The 19,428-nt window shown below is 39.6% G+C and overlaps 1 protein-coding gene across 1 annotated transcript in view; it reads right to left on the reverse strand.

Annotated features, from left to right (window-relative positions):
* The window catches only part of slc2a9l2 (solute carrier family 2 member 9, like 2), a 114,453-nt gene that overhangs the window by 71,416 nt on the left and 23,609 nt on the right, over window positions 1-19,428 (reverse strand). Inside the window, exons 4-6 of the mRNA XM_080461840.1 lie at window positions 19,178-19,338; window positions 13,495-13,619; window positions 12,109-12,254 (exon numbers count right to left, since the gene is read on the reverse strand). Of these exons, the coding sequence (XP_080317966.1) occupies window positions 12,109-12,254; window positions 13,495-13,619; window positions 19,178-19,338 (432 nt within the window). The remainder of the gene's footprint in view (window positions 1-12,108; window positions 12,255-13,494; window positions 13,620-19,177; window positions 19,339-19,428) is intronic.

Below are 19,428 nucleotides of genomic sequence, written 5' to 3' on the forward strand. Positions count from 1 at the left end.
AAAAAAAATTCAGAGTTTGTAAAGCCTCAGGCAAAACAAATGAGAACCCATCAGTGTCACAACAGGGCATTCAATATTATGAACTCAACGCCTGCAATATGGCTGTTTTTATCAGATCTGTTGCTCCCATGATTACGTTTGATAAACTCAAAGCCGTGAATGCCTCGATTTGAGTTTGGGTGACAGTTGCTTTCAGTAAACAAAGCAGATAAATGGTTTATTGTTGTATTTCAAGAGACGTGTTTTTTTTTTTTCACTGACTTCATTCCCGAAGCAGAGGCCAGAGGCAGCACACTGCAGCGGGGGAAACATGTCTTTGTAGTCTGGATTTAAGAGGAGAATGTGTTAGTAGCCGCTGCTGAAGCATCCCCATCCTGTTTTATGAAATGTGCAGGTGGATTATACAGGGCTGGAACAGGTAACTCCTCAGAAGGAGCAAAACGAACATGTCAAGTGAAGTGCCCAATTATCCAATCTATTGCCATCAGTGTTAGGTCCGGCTTAATTACCAACCTTACCAGAGAATTCATCGGTTGGGAGTTCTTTTTCTAGGTTTAACCTTAAAAAAGTTCTTTGCAAGTCTTTGCACAGCAGGTGTTAAGATTATAACTATGAGGCATGTTAGGTGGGGTGACATTTGCAGGATATCGGTATGCATTCCACGGGGAAAAGCCTGAGATGATCAGATATACACAGAATTGTTCTGTAATCCTTGGCTACTTAAGATAGAAGTAATTGAGAAAATGCCTCACACTCCCCTCCTGTAAAACCATGAGAAATAGCAGAACACTTCCACACTGAATTGGAACAAAATATGGGGACGGGTTGGTAAACTTCTCACGTAAGCAGAGTGGCGGTCTTTGGAATACTGTAGAAGAGGACATCTGCCAGGATCAGTGGAAAAGCCATCATCCCTGAGCCTAAAGCTGTTCATGATCAATGTCACCTTCTGTGGCAGCCTGTCCTCTTGATGGTTCGTCAGAGCACAGAATTGATGGTTTGGCTGCAACAGTGAGTGTGATGTCCTTAAAATATTAAAGAAGCCAGAAGCTGGAATTTCACTTCACATTTCAACAGAAAGTAGACATAGGCGCAATCCATGGAGGTGATATCAAAGTACTGCCTTGTGTATCGTTCCATCACATCAGGGGTGTCCAATCCTGGTGCTGGAGTGCCACCATCCTGCATGTTTCAGATATCTCCCAGTTGAAACACACCTGATTGCAGTAAGGTGCTCCTCAGTGGTATTTTTTTTCCAAGCTTGATGATGAGATGAACATTAGATTCAGGTGAGTTAAAGCAGGGAGGTGTCTAAAACATGCAAGATGGAGACCCTCCAGGATCAGGATGAGACAACACTGCATTACATGAATGAAGGAGACCCATATTTTACACACTGAATAAGTACCACTTAGACTAGAGCATGATATCATGACATTTAATTGTTTGAACAGATTGTATTATCAGTATTATTACAACTACGAATACTGGTAAAGATGAGCATAGAAAGAGTATGGGTGGGTAGATGCAATGAAAAATGGATGAATGAATAAATAAATATATGTAATAGTAAAGAATGTGGCTAGGTTATCGAACACTCATCCAAAACTGAATAAATGAATAAACCCAATGACAAATTTGCACTCTACCCCTTGACCCAAATAACCATCCACACACACGCGTTATCCCTACATCAGTTTTGCTCATTTATACAAACCCGTGAAATCACAAATAGGTATGAGGGAGAATGCAGAATACAGAGAAGGGCTCATTAAGGCCTTCCTCTAACCTTGTCTACGTTTCAAGCATGCTGATGGTCTCAGTATCTCATGGCAGCTCAGACAGGCTGAGAGCCTCTTCTTCTGTAACCCTCATCTATAAGCATGGCTCTCTCCGGGGAAAAGGTCAGTGGGTAAGCATGAAGGTTTGATTAATTGTCATTTGTCAGAGCGTATCATTATTTTTCACCCCACAACAAGTGGCGTCTTCAAACAGCCCCCATTAACTAACCCACCCACAGAGAGAAAGCCTGTTTGACTCTTCTAGCCAAAAGGTCAGCACAGACCGCGGTGGCTTTATGCCGTCATGTATATCACATACTGTAAGTGTATGATGTTCTACTGAAATGACAGGGAGAGGGTGTCAGAGAATACACTACAGCTGCTGTGTGAAAACAGAGAAACCCATTTGATATTCATAAAGGTGATCTGCGGGTTAAAATGACAGAACAAAAGCTGTATGCAGCATTGAACGGGTCCTGGTACACCCATGCACGTCAGAATGTGTTGCATGTCGAGGTTTTGTGCGCATCTCTGCACTTTCTGGTACCTGCAGGTGGCGCTATGCCCAATCGATGTGACCGTCTTAAGGCTGAGATCAGATGTGGACTTTCATGCAACATGTAAAGTTCAGCCAGCCAGGGCCGGGCTCTGATGCAATGTGTCATGTTTGAGGCGGATCATGTTCAGGCTATTTACTTCGTACTTCCTGTTTCATGGCGAGCGTGACCCCTGCCACCACCTCAAACGCCGAATGGCTGTGATGAGGGTCAGTCTCTCATGCAATTTGTCAAGTTTGACGCCGACCAAGCAACGTTAAGGCCTTTTACACGTCACTTTCTGTTTTTACACTACACTCACTGTTTCGTGGTGAAGCATCCATTTTTGGCCACGCCCTCAGATATTTTGAGGCCATTTTGATACGCTTTGCTCACCAATCTCTATTCTATCGCCACGCCAATTTTCAGGTCATTTGGAATTATCCCCTTGGACTAGTTCTCTCAAGAAAATTAAATTTATATATCAAAATTGCGGAATTCCTGTAGAGTTTTCGGTAAGGCCGTAAGACCATTTTCTTTTAATCTGTCTTGGCCTGTTACATTAGTGTGTCACTTTTCATAGCTCTCTGGGGATTCTGGGGCAACCTATGTCCAATTTTGTTGGAGGCGGCATTCAGCCATCTCACAAATCACATATGTAACTTATGTATGCTAAGGCCCTCAAAGACACGTTTGTCCGGGTTGAAAAAATGTTTTTTTAAATAAAAATAAAAACAAAAATAATTCAATTCAATTCAATAATAAAAGCTGCAAGCAGCGTTGAATGCATCCTCACATACCCATGCTCGCCGGAATGTGTCGCATGACAAAGGTTTGTGCATGTCTCCCCAGGTGGCACTGTGACCGATCAATGTAAACATCTTATGACTGTGATCAGATGTGGACTCTCATTCAATGTGTAAGGTGTCAGCCATGTCCACCTCACTACCTCTTTTCAGCAGGTGGTGCTATGCTCGATTGTTGTGACTGTGTTAATACTGTGTGATCAAATGTAGAATCTCATGCAATGTCTAAAGTTTCAGCCAGAATGGGCTAGTACACCTCACCTCCTGTTTCCAGGAGGTGGCGCTATGCCCGATGGATGTTATTGTCATCTGGCTCTGATCAGATCTGGACTCTAATGCAACGTGCAAAGTTTGAATGAGAGCGGCCAATGTTGAGGTTATTTACAGTATACTTCCTGTTTTGATGGCGAATATTAAAGTCTGTGGCGTGGGCCTGTCTACACCCTCACGTGGAGCTATGACTGAGCTTCTTGTGATGAGGACCGGACTGTGATGCAACGTGTGAAATTTCACTGTTTCAACTTTGAGGCCGATCTGACCGCATTCAAGCTGTTTATACTGCACTTTGTTTCATGGCGAACATTAAACTTTGTGACGTGGTTGTGGCCACACCCCCATACTTTTTTGAGTGATTTTGATATCTTTTGCTCATCAATCCCTTTTCTATCGCCTCACCAATTTTCAGAAAAATTGGCTATACCATCTCGGTCTAGGTCGCTCTCAAACATTCCAAGGTATTCACACGCACTTCCTGTGTCCAGCAGGTGGCACTATAGCCGATGGCCGTAATCTTCATATGGTTGTGATCAGGGACGGTCTCTGATGCAATGTGGCAAATTTCAGGCCGATTTACACTGCACTTCCTCTTTCATGGCGAAACAAAAAACTTTGTGGCGAGGTCACGGCCACGTTCTAAAACCTTTGCGAGACATTTTGATAGCTTTTGCTCTTCAAACCCTTTTCTATCAAAAGAGCCCAAGTTGAAGTAGATTGGAGTTTTGGCCCTGGGATTATCTCACTCTAGAAAATTATTAAATTTGAGGAAAAATTCACCAAAATCTGACATTTTCCTCCAAATATCTGACTTCCTGTTGAGTTTCAGTATGGCTGTAAGACAGTTTTTTTTGTTTCTCTTGGCCCGTTATATACTGTATGTGTGCCGGTTTTCCTAGCTCTCAGTGAAAGGGGATTCTGGGGCTACCTTTTTCTAATTTTGCAGGTGGCGCCGTTGAGCCAATTCGCAAGTCACATGCAAAGTGATAGTGTAGAAACATGGGAAGACTACATGCTTAAACTTATTGGTTGTAACTCTCAGACCTCCTTCCAACCACTATAAACACCCATGCAGTAGTCTCGGGTCTGCCTATGCTTTTCACCTCAGTGTTGCCTCTGTTCGCATCACGGAAAGAACGGCTGAATGCACACACACGCCCGAGAGTCCCGCCTCTCCAATCTCCACAACACTGAGTTGCTCCGTTATTTCAAATCCAGACTTAAAACTCAAAATGAATAACAAGGATTAATATTAAGTCTTTAGAATGAAAAAGTAGCAAAGAATTCTTCTTTGTTCACTCAATAAAAGGAAACGGGAAAATTTGCAATGATTTTAGTGACAGTCCATATGGGTTAAAAAAAAAAAAAAAAGCACTTTCTCTAAATTGAAACATCCGATCAAAGTAAACCGGCTTCAAGGTAGCATTCATATTTCATCCAAAGCCAAAAACATGTCATAGAATGAATTATATCCTAAGGACAACTGTGGCAAAGACGGTGACAGAAAACAGATTAATGACAATGCTCACGCTTTAATACAGAATGGGCTTGAGTCCATAGGAATTATGTAAATCGTTACTTCATCCAGAATTCACTGGCGTGTTTGCCACTCTCATATCGACATTGTTGAGTTGCAATGTATTGCAGAAATGTGCAGTTTTCATATACGATTTAGCACAAAGGATGAGCTAACCTTAAACAAATGTAAATCCCGTCTGGCTACTGAGGGGTTTGAAGTGTGTTCCCATATGCGAGTTAACCAGATAAATCTAGCTGCTATATTGTTGCACATGTTCTTCCTCAATAAGTGAGCTGAAAAGGCTGTTTGATGTATAGTTGGTGTATAGATGAGTCACAGGGATGTCATTCACAAGTGCATTGGCAAGAGAACAAACGGATTTATTTTACCTTGTTTGTTGCACAAATCCTCAGATGTTTTGGTTTTTTTATTTTAAACAGAAAGTTTAGTATGTGCTTGACCAGAATGACTCATTTGTCACAGATGAATAACATGGCTGAAACAGAGCTGCATTGAAGATCCACTTTGTAATAGTTCAGTGAAGAGTTTTGGTGCATTGTACAGGTTAAAGACTAAACAATATCTATGACCAGTGATGCCGGTAACGCGTTACTCTGTTATGACCACTTTTTTTCAGTAATGAGTAATCTCAAGCGTTACTATTTCTGAACCAGTAATCAGATTAAAGTCACTTATCCAAGTCACTGTGCGTTACTATTGTGGGTTTCTTGAGTTTCTTGTCTGCAAAGCCGTTATATTATTAAACAGAACCCAGCCGCTCCTCCATTCTCCTCCAAACTAACACAGACAGTGCAGTGCATGCATGTAGCGCGCAGCTTACCTGACCCGCCCATTTCTCCACTCTCAGCCAATCACAGGCCAACTCGCTCTAACGATGCGTTCAGGTAACACAAAAGAATGGGAACAAACTCACGTCATCAATAAACCTTAACAATCCAATCAGCCCCCCCCCCCCTTTTTTCAATCAATCCATCAATCAATCAATCAGAGACTTTATTTGTCCCCCTGGGAAAGGTCGCATAGAGCAGGTAGTGCAAATAAATAAATAGATAAATAGTGCAACAACAAACCACAACTACATCACCGGGTAAATAAATAACAGTAATAGTAAAAAATCTGATAATAAAACCATGAGTTGGATATAAATACAACAAAGAATGAAGGTCAAAGGTTACTTGTAATCTAACTTAGTTACTTTTAAAAAAGTAATCAGTAAAGTAGCTCAGTTACTTTTTAAATCAGCAACTAGTAATCAGTAATCAGATTACTTTTTCAGGGTAACTGTGGCAGGACTGTCGATGACAGATCTCCATAATTTACACTTGAATGACTAGAAAGTTATATGAGGACTCCGTATAATGCTAAGCTAACAGCTGGTGACTAAGCTACTTTAGGCCATGTTCACACTGCAGGTCTTGATTCTCAATTCAGATTTGTTGCTGGATCTGATTTCTCTGCGTGATCGTTCACACTACATTTTAAATGCGATCTCCACCAGACTGCATTATGAATGTTTACCGGTCCCAGAGTATCCTGCATGCACAGAAGCATTGATATCACACCGAGTACGCTGTTCACAAAGTAAATAATGATGCTCCACAGGTCAGCGAGTGTATGTCCATTTTTAAGTGGTTGTGCAATAGGAGTGACAATATCTAGAAAAAATGACAAAGGACAGAAGAAGGAGATTGAGAAAAAAAGAGAGCACAGCTTTAAACAATGGCCTTTTGTGGAGCAGCGGCTGTTACCTCTGCACAGAGGGATGAGTGGATGCGGAGTCGGAGCCAGGAGTGGGGGGATTATGATTCAATGAGATTCACTGACACAGAGTTCATCCACAATTGCAGGATGTCAAGGAAGACGTTTGAATACATCTGACAGTGTCTCTCTTCGCGACTCTCAAGACAAGACACTTACCTCCATCTCACGTCAATGACGAGGAAATGGCATACATGCGACTTGACCACTCACATTGAAAGATATCAGATATGTATCTGATTTGATGCCCAATATGATGGAGGTCTGGTTCTGCTGTGCAAAAATCAGAACTGCAACATTCACACTGTCACAAAACAGATCAGATATGGGTCACTTGTTAGCAGAAAATCGGAATTGTGTGGCATTTGGCTGCAGTGTGAATGTAGCCTAAGCTAACCTAGCTTAGCCACCAGCGAACTAGCTACGCAGGTTTTGAACGATTTGTTCATTCTATGACATCACTGGGAGGGACAGAGTTTCAACCTGTGGAATGGTGGAAATGAGATTTAATGGCTGTGCGTCCCGGACAGAACGGGAGCAGTGGTGACAAGTCAATTATTGTTTCGGTGAAACAGATGCCTCAGATTTTCAAAATCATCTGGTGGGCCAGTTTCATCCTGTGGGCCACCAGTTGCCAACCACTGGTGTAGGGTCTTTTAGAGTTATATTTTTGTCTGATCCACAATTTAAAAATCAGTATTTGTTGTGTTTTAATCACAATAAATTGAAGCAATTTAGTATTTTTTTTATGATGCATTAGAATCATAATACCGTTGCATTTAAAAAGAAAAAGAAAAAAAAGCACCAGCGACAAAATATATGATAATGTGCTGTGAATCTAATGAATGAAATACAAGGGGAAATGTATGCCACCATATATTTTTTTATTAAAGTGTCAAAACTCATTAGTAATCTGAAGATGCAGAGCATAATGTATTGTGGAGTTTCAGTTCACATTGCAAGACTTGCTTTGGCTTTCTAAGCACATGCGCCTTAAGCCACTGTTTGTTTTCAGTCCTAGAAGATTAACTGGAAATTGAGCAAATAAATAAATAAGTGTATAGGTGAGGATTGGACGTGTGACAGAAAAAGCTTTAGCAGCAGGCAAAGTCAGAGCAGCAGGATTTGCATGCAGTGGGTAATAAGGTGGGAAAGACGTAAAGTGGATAACATTTCCTCTTGGGTAAACAAGGTGTGACTGAGAATTCCTGCTGATGCCTAATTTGAACTCAGGACACACTGTGAAGGGCAAAGATATGAGTTTATTACTGAATTGGCTGATGGAAACATTACTGATGAGCAAAGTGTGGTCAGCTGAGTCAAGTGAGTGAGGGAGTTAATTATTGAGAGTGACTGGAATTGGAACTTTTTACTTCAGTATGAGCTCAAGCTTGAATGTCAGAGTCAAATTGAATCTATTTGCAGTACTGAAGCTGCAGAGTTTGGGAGGTGTGTCACTCATCTACAACATATCATTAGTTCTACTGGCTAATGTAAAGTCCTAGTTTTGGAGCATTTCTTGCTAATCTATGACTTAATGTCACATCAAAATCTATACATTTTAGGTTGAAACACTAGGGGAAGTAGCAGGACTTCATATTTTTGTTCCAGTAGAGGTTTGCTGATTTTTGGTCACCCATTGGTTGCCGGTCTATAAAGCATTAAGACGAGGAGAGAACTTATTTAGGTTAAGCAGGTTAGATGAACTATGAGGAGATTCTGTTTCTCTTACACTTTACTCACTGGCAGTTGTTGCTGAATGTTGACGTGAACAGAGAGTGCATCTTTCTAACTCTATGCTTGAAAGTTCGGACAAAGTGGTCGCAGACACATTAGCCAAGGCTCATTAGTAATAGGAAGCCAACGGAGTGCATGCCTGCCTCTTTCTATCTCTCTCTTCTTCCTTTACACTGCTTCTTACTGGTAGCAGCTTGCTGAGGGGCAGAGCATATTGATGAGATACAAGGAGGCATGCTTTGCAATAGCTAATGTAAAGTTACTTCCTGCTGTGAGTGGGTGGCCTTACAATCGCATGGTTCAATCAGCCATATTGTCCTGTCTATGTGAAAGTGCTGACTCCAATCAGTTCCAATAGAGGTTGAACACCTTGATTGGCAGCTGTCGTGTGAGTGTATGTGCCATTCTATCCATCCTCAGTATTGCTATCCACCTCATGTTTGTGTGGAGCAGGAGTCAACGACGGCTACAAACTGAGAGCGAAGGCGGAGTACATTCTGGACAATTCAACAGTATCAGAGATTTATAGCGAGGGGCTAATTTAGAAAGACCAATGAACCTTGACTACATGTTTTCCGACCGTGGGAGGAAATATCGGCATGCGCAAGGAGAACATACAAAAAGAAAGTTCCAAAGTCAGACTTGAATCAGTGAGGTGATGGTACTAACCACTGCTCCACAGTGCAGCTGTTTTAATTTAATCTGACTGATTGTGTGGTTGTGGAAGGATGTCCACCTGAAAAAATAAACTAATTCAAACGATTAATTACTACAATTGTTTCAGTTCTGACATGCAAGTGAAATCGAGACTGTATGAACGCACAATGACTCCAAGATTGGGAAATTAGGTTATAAAATCCAAGGGGGTGGCAAGATGTTGCTTTTACACAAGGACACCAGTGAGAGGTGAGCATGGCCTCGATCCAACTCGATTATGTCAGGAACTGAAGGAGAAGCTGAGGACAGTTGTGAACTTCACAGTGAGATTGTGAGTGGCTGGCCCGAACATGCTGCCAATGGATCTCAGATTGACCTCTTCGCACACATCAGTATTAGGTCTATCATCCCTGTAAGCAAGACCCTGAAAGAGTGTTTCTTAAGGGGAACTGATGGCGGCGTCCAGTGGGAGCAAGCCAGGGGTTACTGGGGAGTGAACATAATGGCTATTTTGCAAATGCAACCAGCAGTTAATGCCTATTGAACCCTTCAATAGGGCAGATCTGCAAAGATGAATTAACATGGATGAGGAGCTCCTGAGCTGCTGCACTGCTAAAGAAAGAAAACAACATCTGTAGTGTGTTTCTGCATTAGAGATGACTGTCTATATTACATTAATTTAGAATAATCACTGTAAAAATTGTGATATTGTGCAAAAACAATCACACACTTTCAAAAAAACACTGGATCCCTGAAAGAAGATAACTGCAATCTCATGATCATATATGTCATTCATAATAGTTCAAAGTGAAGCTGCACTTAGTCATCTGGTTTAAAGAATACAATACTTTAACTATGTGACAACATGACCTGACTATATTTATCTTTTTATCGTCTGGCAGGACAATATAACACTTTCAATCATCTCAGATTGGTTTCTTCATCATGACAGAGGAGTCACAGCAAATCCTCAGCCCCTATGTGCCAATTGCATACCACTATTAAACAACATTAATGTTTCTCGCCCCTGGTTGAATCTACATGCTACCACATATAAAGGTACAGTAGTTCTAGATGGTTTCACTTAATGTTAAGGTCAGTGAGTATCCATGACTGGGCTTTTTTTGGTAACATGTAAGCATGTGTTCACAAATTAAATTTATATTTTGTTGAAGAACTTTAACGAGTATTCATTTTGTATTTTTCCCCTGTATTATTTGTTTTGCTTCTGCCATTCATTCAAGAGTACTTTGTAGCATCTCTCTTGGAATGACAAAGCACAACAAACTTTCTTTCTAGTTGTTAATGAGACATGCAGATAATTAGTTTGATGGTTGATGTATCAATTATGCACGCTGTATAAATAGCTACAGCTGTGCACAGTGGTCATACGTTTTACCAGCTGCTCTTGCAGTGTTAAGGGACCCTGCTGACGTGGCACTATTTGTGAATCTGCACTTCTCTGCTGCTATTAACTAAATAAAATGAGACGGGTAAGTTAAATTATTGATAAGCAAACAAGTATATTAGAATGGATTATCAGCTAAGTAGGGGTAGTAAATATTTTTTTTCCTTCCTTAGAAAGCTCTCCTATAAACACTGACTATGTAAAAGAAGATAAATGGCTGTGTTGGGACGGCAACGTGTCCTCATGCAAACCTTTTCCTTCGCTGGGAGAGGATTCAGGGATTCTAGAAATCGAGATGAGATAATGCCTCACCTGCATGACATAGAACAAACAAGTCATACCTTGCTGTCTCCAAAACAAAACACAATGACATAAGTTTACCTATTTCAGAAGATTTGGACCGTAGTCACTTCGTATACTCTCGGGTCACACATGTAAAAGAATTAATCTGCTTTAGATTTGGAGATCTTAAATAACTCTTATCACAGATAAACAGCCTCTAATTCCATAGTGGCTCACTTATAAAACAGGGCCCTTCCACCACAAAACAGCAGCATGACTTGAATACACTGTATTTATAATGAGAATTTTGTACATCTACAAAGCTTCTGTGATCAATCTGCATGGTCCTTGGCGAGGGGTTGTTGTTTGGTCTCGTTAGGATTCATCCAAGCAATTCCTTCGCGTTTTTTCACCTCTTAGTCAAACAACTGCCTTTTTAAAAAAAAATTGCTTAAAGCTTATTATATAGTTGATTATAATACCTGTGCAGTTGTTATATTTATTTAATTTATAAATTACTTTGTTTGTTTACTTATTTATTCATTCATTTTTAATGATGTAAAACCTTGTGCTCCAGGGTCTGTTTTTATCAATGTGTGTTCAAAACAGTTCTGAAAGACATTTTGTTTGCTTTTTTGTTCTGAGATTGAACTGTCAAAAAAGACTGCCTGCAGTTACATATCCAGGGTTTATTTCAACTTGACACGGTCGGTGCCTGAATGAATGAGAGGAATCCGTGTAGCCTCGGGTTTGAATCCTTCATCAGCCTTACCCTGGACCGAGTGAAAGTGTCGGCGGTCTTTGGTTTGTGAACTTCTCTTGGCAATATTTTCTAGCCATCTGTGTCAAAACACATCTTCAATCATAGAATAATAACGCTTTTCCCATGTTTGTTTTGTCAAAATATTTTTCAAATCTATGTGCGAATGTTTTTGCATATTTTCAACAGCAAAGTGTCCCCATGGCAACATATATGTAATTATTCAACTAATGGATTAAGTGCATTAGTATAATCCTGGGAGGTTGGTAAAATGACCTGCACTTGCAGAGTACTTCTCTGCTGCGTTGAAAGCCATTCAAAATGTTTTCTTTCACAAGCAAGGTCAATAAATCTCTTTCACAAACAATCAAGTGAAAACTTTCTCTCACTCTTCAGCCTTTTACTCTTCCCATTTATGTCCCAATTGGAGTTTCAAGACTTCTCTTATTATAAAAAATGCTTTTAGAGTGCAAGTAGCCCAAAACAAGATCCTACTGGGGAGCTACTATGTGTTGAATAAAAAAAGAAACATCCATATTATAAAAGTTTAAAAGCTCATATTGCTCTGACCTGACCCAGCAGCTCAGGCAGCCCCAGCACTTGTCCTGTGAACACCCCCAAGCAAATCAGGATGGAGTTGAACTGGCCAATGGAGCCTCTGATGTGTCTTGGAGATATTTCTCCCAGGTACATGGGGAGGGCACTCAGAGCTATGCCTGTCCAAAAAACAAACAAACACCAGAATATTAAACTCTCCAAGCCATACAGAGACTCTCATACAGAACTCTCACCAGCGGTATTAGGAGGTTTGAAACGAATAAATGGTCACTTTATATGTGTACAGCTACTTGTCTTATATTGTATCAGCGTCCAATAAAACATTACTGCTGAGGTTATATCGCAGTCTGATTTGTTCCATGCCAGAAGTAAACAAGCATAGATGACACAAGGTCTAGAACAGAACTGAGAATTGTCATACTTACATATATGTCAATGACCTGTGCATGGGAATGGTTAGGAACTTTAATCCCTAGATACCAGTGATACAGTCAAATTTCTGAATTGCAAACAAGTGATAGTTTGATTTGGCTGCACAGTGGCGCAGTGGTTAGCGCTCTCACCTCACAGCGAGAACCACTAGGTTCACCAGTGGTACATGTTCACCACAATTGTGGTGTGCCTGAGTATTTAAACTTCAGACTTGGCAATCATGCAAAAAAAAAAAAAAGTATATTTCATTTTCATGTTTCAAACTGCTGACAAACCTTTTTTTGTTTGTTTTTATTTGCGCTTCTTTCCTTTTATCTCTAGAGCCAATCAAACTCACAATGACAAATTTAAAGGGGCAAAGACAAGCAGTCAGCCCAGAAAAATAATCTTGACCGACTCTACCATCCCTTTGGCATTTATAGAAGATGGATGGATGGATGGATGGATGGATGGATGGATGGATGGATGGAATCTCTATCTTTATTTCAGCTTCAAAAAAATTTAGGAAAATTCTGCCAATTCTCATAGGTTTCCCTAATCCTGAGAACGGACTTTTCCCGAAACATTTGTTTGTTTGTTTGTTTGTTGTTAGAGGAAATTGGCATAGCTTTGACATTGCCTTGATTAACTCAGGCACCAAAACTCAGGTTTTTACTTTTTGTTTTGTTTTTTTAAATGTAGAACAGTTTATCTGAGTTTCAAGGTTTAAATATGTCAGATTCTTCCATATTGTCAGATTATCAGTTGTGCAGCACAGTGGCGAGGGTGGCAGAGCACATCATGAACAGTCCATTCCCTCCCCTCTGGGACTTTTTCACTACAATTATTTAAACCTATCATTATTTTTTTTTTCCTATTATTGTCTGCTCCAAGTGAACTTCGGCACACTGATCACTGCTTAGTCGGGAAACAATTTCCTCTAAAATTGTAAAAAAAAATAATGTTTTTTTTTAAAATCCCACTCACCAGAGTCCACTCCCATAACGAGTCTGCCAATGATGAGCATCTCAAAAGATCTGGACATTTCCCCCAACGACAGCAGCAGAGCAGCGATGACAGCGAAGCTGTTATTTAGCAACAAGGTTCCCTTTCTGAAATCAACAAGGGCGAGTGCTTAGAAATAGGTGTGAACACTCAACTGAACAACCAGAGAGACACGCTGTCAAAGCATTTCAACCATGAAACAAGAAGTGGACCCAAGACATTAAATATCTATTAAGAATAAAAGGGCCTGAGTGTTTTCTGGCTGCATCTTTTTAAGAAAAAGAAGAAAAAAGGAGTGGATGAGAACATTTCTGCCGTGCAGCAGAGCAGAAGCAAACGGTTCTCTTAAGGGGGAGATACAGTACATGTCAGACTGATCATTTCCAATCTTCCATACACAGGATCAGTTCAACACAGTCACACACTTAGTTTCACTTTAAAGTGAAAATTGCCTCAATTCGCCATTTAAAACGTTACAGACGTGCCATTTATTATGTTTGCTGACTGATCACTTGTTAACTCTTGAAGATGAGAAACAGAGACCCAGGGACACTTTATCCTAAATGTTCTTTTTGGTGTTTTGTTTTTATTTTAGTTTTTTTTATCTGTAGTTAAATACCAATCACTTTGAAAGTGTACTGTTATTCACGATGGTTACTGGATCATTATGCTCAGAGAAATTCAGATTCATTCCATTTCTATACCGATGGGCCAAAAAAAAGCAATGTTGCATGAGTAGTGAATATCAGCACGGGTGAGAGGATAATACATAGATGAGGAGCACATCAATACAGTAACACCACTCACTGGTTGACGACACAAATGAAAAAAAAATATGTCAGTTATTTCTTCATGTGTTTGGCCTCCACAAATACAAATAGTAAAAATTATTTTAAAAAAACAACATTTTGTGTGTTCATTGCTGTAACTATTGTATGGCTAAAAGGAGTGGATTTACTGATTCCTGGGAGGGCTCAATTATTTCTTTTTTGGGGTTTTTTTGTAGCTGGCACTGCTGCAGTGAGAAAGCTACTGTACAATAACACACTTGAGACTTGAGGCTGTCTCAAGAGCAGGTCCAAGCTGAAATGATGGCCTCCTCACTATTTTAAAACCAATCAATGACCCAATGCCACAGCAGCAGCACAATCTTGCCTGTCTGCTTTTGTTATAGAGACAAACACTCATCTCGTTGTGCTTAAAACAATCAGAATTAAAGTATGTGAAGCACTTTGTGCTCCAACAATTGTATGGAAAGTGCTGTACAAAATAAAGTTTGATTTGATTTGATTTGAAAACAAAAACTTAAGTGCTTTCACTCAGTAGTCTCTCTTCATATCCTCTATGGAAAAGGTTGCAGCGATGAAACGTCCGGAGATCACAAATAAAACCAAAACATTTGCTTCCCTGTGAAACTTTTAATAAACCTCTTGGTCACTCTTACTTTTTCTTTTCATGTTTTACTGGCCTGTGTGTCCTCCTCTACTGATATATATTCATCTCTTCTCCCAGACATGTGGATTTCAACCTTTCCGAGGCTGCAAAAACTACCAGCTGGCCCACAGATGTCTTGTAGGAAGAATGGAGGGTGGGTGAATAATAGCTTTCAAATTAATCAACATAGCGAGGATCACAAGAAAAACCCAAGGTGACTCTTGAGGGCATCTTAATTGTCTCAAGTGACTCAGAATGAAAGCTTCATAAGTCTCCCTCTGCTCTGAGAGTGACATCCTCATCATTAGTGGATAATAGATTCTTTTGAAAGTGTATCATTTCAGAGCACAGAGGTGATTTTGTCAGTACCCGAGAGTGGTCTAGAAGGGGAGAGGGACTTACAGTTCGGCAAAACACGGTGAGGAAAAAAAGACTACGATGAAACTTTGACAGTGAGATTGGATCTTATCGAGCAGAACAAGTTGTCAAACCATTTGCACTCACAGAAGCAATTCACGTCTTCTGACATATCTGGCACATGTCTCCAAACTCATTTTAACGTCAACTCTCTTTTTTTAATGGTTTAAAGAGGGAAATCTCAACGCTTGCAACCTTTTTGGAAACCTTTTTGAGGTCAATTTTTACCCAAGACTTCTTTAATGAGACAAAAGTCAAAAGATGAACTTCATTATTATTTTTGGTAAAAAACTATGGGAAAAGGGTAAAACTGACCAGAATCACACATATTCTTTTTCAGATTAATATTAGATATATTTCTAAGTGGATTTGTGTAGGCTGTTATACAATCTTGCTGACTTATGACAAGGTACAACTGCTGTGGAGTCCAGCCCACCTGGAACAAGTCCAACTTAATGGCGAGTATACGCCTCTGAGACACGGTAGTCTGCAGTAGCAGTTCTGGTTCTGGAAGTAAAACTCCTTTTTCCTAGGCCAAGGGACAAAAACAAAGCATGAGTTTCATGCTTTCTTTCAAGTCTGCGTTGATTGTAAATGAGTCATTCCTGTTAAATGAAGCAGTAACCAAATATGGTCACACTACTGATTACAAGTGAAATGGACTGTTATGCCAACTCTATTGAAATAGAAGCGACATGATAACTAAAAGGTTTAAATAAGGCTTTGCCTACTACTGTTTCTGCAGTAGTGGAAGTAATGAATTGCAAATACTCACAGTATTGTGATCGTTGCTGTGCCGGATCAGTTCCTTGGAGATTATTTTTGAATAGTTAGGCAATAAAAAAGGTGGAGATTAATAATAATAACTTTATTTGTATAGCACATCTTTAAACATTGTAACAAAGTGCTTTTACATTAAAACCACAATAAAATTACAATAATAAAAAGAAGATCAGATGATTTAGACACTGGCTCTTTAAGCTGCACTTCTTTGTTTTTTAGTTGTTCTTGTTTACTGATTCTTGTATTGTCTTATTTGTTCTTCAGTCACCATCAATGGTGACTGAAGAAGAAATATGGTAATCAATGGCCCGTCCCCCTTGGACGAATCTGTACCGTTAACATCAGATATTTTGCCCAATCAGCCTTGCTGTGGAGGTACAATTATCACTCTGAAGAAACTCTGTATGCACAATAATGCTTTTGGAACTTTTCAGAAAGGAATATGGAAGGGACAAAAGTGACTCAGCAGGTTTGGCTAGAGACAGAAAAGAAATCAACATTATGAAACAACCTCTAAACTGTTATCAGACTTGAACTAAAACTATGCAAATCTGTATTCATAGTTAGTCTTCTCTGAACACTTTCCAAAATAGTGTTAGACGGTCTGGGGATTTGTGGCAATACCAGCCAATGCAAGTACACAAACTACAACAAACAAGGAACAGTATGGCCGGGTGAAAAATAACACACCAAAATACAGAACCGACATGAGCAAACAGGGAGGATGGAGCCAAATTTATTGCTCAGGAACTGGATTTTATTTTGACACACACACACACAAAAACACAGAGGGATGTGTTCACCCGCTTTAAGAACAAACTCCTATTACTACTCTTTTCTTTCACTTTATATAATCACTGGAGGCTGGAAGGTCATGAAGCTCATGTGCTTTCAAACCAAAAGAAATATAAATGCATCCTTTTCTAATGAATGCAGTTTTAACAAAACTGAGCATATACTATTCTGATTATATGTGGGCAACTTCTTTTTCTTTTACTTTACCTCTGTAATGACAACTAATATTAACAGAGTGACATGTTTCAAATATTAATCAACCTATGTACAGCGCTGCAGTTGTACTGTAGTGGGAGTAGATATAGCAAATCCATAGCAACCTTCACAGGAAGCTCTTTAGAGAAAAGTCCCCACATTTTTACTGTGCCGTATAATAGCAAGCCCATAATACCCTGTGAGCTCCGACTTTGTCTGCTCTGAGCCAGTGTTCACGGACAGTGATATAGAGAGTGTGTCAAAGAGAGGAGCAAGAAAGTGCATAAGGTATGGAAAGTAATAAAGTGAAGTGAGAAAGAGGAGTCTGACAAAGTAAACAACCTCAGAAAGTGTGCAGACTGTTATACCGGAGCACTGTCTCCTAAGCTCAGGATTTCAGTGTCTGCCAAGCAATGGAAAAATGCATTTGTGGTATTTCTTATGGATGAAAATTAATCTTCACCACAGCATTTGTGAGTAATGTTCAGCAACAAGTCAGGGAAAGTAAAAGTTCGGGCTTACTACTAAAGCACAATTTATTCAACAAGACATCAATGGACAATGTGGGCCCTTGGCCTGTTTTTGCTGATTCCGGTCTTCCATTGAAGTACTACAAAATGGATTTGAATATTTAACTTTCTCAAGATGAGGTCTAATTATAAAAGTTGGGGGTGGTTTTTTCAAAGACTTTGCCGTGATATCAAATTCACTTCTGCTTTAAAAGAAGAAAACCACTCATAAACTCATTAAATAATTTATATTATATATAAGAATTCAGTTCGACGAGCTTCCAGCTGTCTTTTAGAAGTTTCACTTTATTGACGTTCATGTTATAGGATTGAGTAAGATGTTGGGCTGGAAATGTTTAATTTTTCTGTCCCTCATCATACTTTTGGGAGAGTCAAATGACTATACTTCCTAAAAAGCAAAACCTTTTTGGCATAATTGTTTGTTTTGAATCGCTTCGAGTAAAACAACTCAAACACACCGTGCAAAGAAGAGATATTCAATTCAATACAGGGAGAAACCCAACAAATCCACATGAGCAAGCACAAGTGCCTGTGGAAATCCTCAGACATGGGAAGACCACAGAGCAACATTTGGCAAGGCCCCCATAGACGCCCAAAGTCTGCCTGCGATTATATGGGGGAGCATTTTAAAGCCGACAAAGGTCATACCAAATATTTATGTAAATTCGGCTTCTTTGACATTTTGAGTCAAATCAATCAGTGATGACTTCACGCCACTCAGAATGCCACCCACACTTTACTTTTAGAGCCTACATAATTTGCACAGTACAGAACATTTCATTGCTTTTTTAATATACTGTGTTTTAGTTCTATTTGGTAAGATATTGTTGTTTTATTGATCATTTAACCCTTTAGGGAACACTCATCAATACTTAAATACGTTTCATTATATAAAGGGATATTTACAAAGAAAATGCTCCAATCACTCTCACCTATTATCACTGCACACACCGGGAATATGTGTAAAATACATATGTGAGTGATGGATACAATAAAAAAGAAGTTTTTTATATATACAATAAAGTTAAAACCATAAATCAGATGCCTAAAAAGAGAAAAAGGTGTGATGTCAAATCTTGCGTTTATATCAATATGAGGTGTGTAAAGCGATAGTCCCCTTCTCTTCCATAGGTTTTAATACAAACCTTGAAAACCTAAACTAGGAACCCTTATCTCAAAATTGATCGTGACTATTGAATCAAATTCTTGTAACCGTCTTCAGCTTACAATTATTACTTTGTGGGAACGGTGGAGCTTTTTGAAATGTACTCAGGTCAATGTGAGATGGGCTTTAGAAACTTGGGCAGCGCCTCCCTCAGATCGAAACATTTAATCTCATTATCTAAGTTGAATCTGTGCAAAAGCATTATTGTAATATATTCTATCTTAATGAAAGGACGTTTTGTGATATTTGAAACCAGACTTCCCTTTGTAGTTGGCCGGCTGGTGTCCCAAGGAAAGTACTATTGTAAGAGGCATATGTTTATACAAGCATGCACAAGTCTACTCACCTCCCCAGTGCTTTGATTATTACAGAGACAGTCAATGTTCCAAGAAGGCCTCCAATAGAGAATATGGAGACTGTGATGGACCAGAGGACGGTGGCTGTCTCTGGTGATATGGGTTCCCCATATCGTTCAATCCAGGTCTTATTGTAGAAAGCTTTTATGTACTGCAACACAAGACAGAGAAACATCCATAAAAAGTGTCCTATCCATATAGGTAAATGTATATGATCCATATCAGCAATAATGAAAAAATT

This window comes from Lipophrys pholis (genome assembly GCF_963383615.2).
Source record: "Lipophrys pholis genome assembly, chromosome: 4".
Classification (NCBI taxonomy): Eukaryota; Metazoa; Chordata; class Actinopteri; order Blenniiformes; family Blenniidae; genus Lipophrys; species Lipophrys pholis.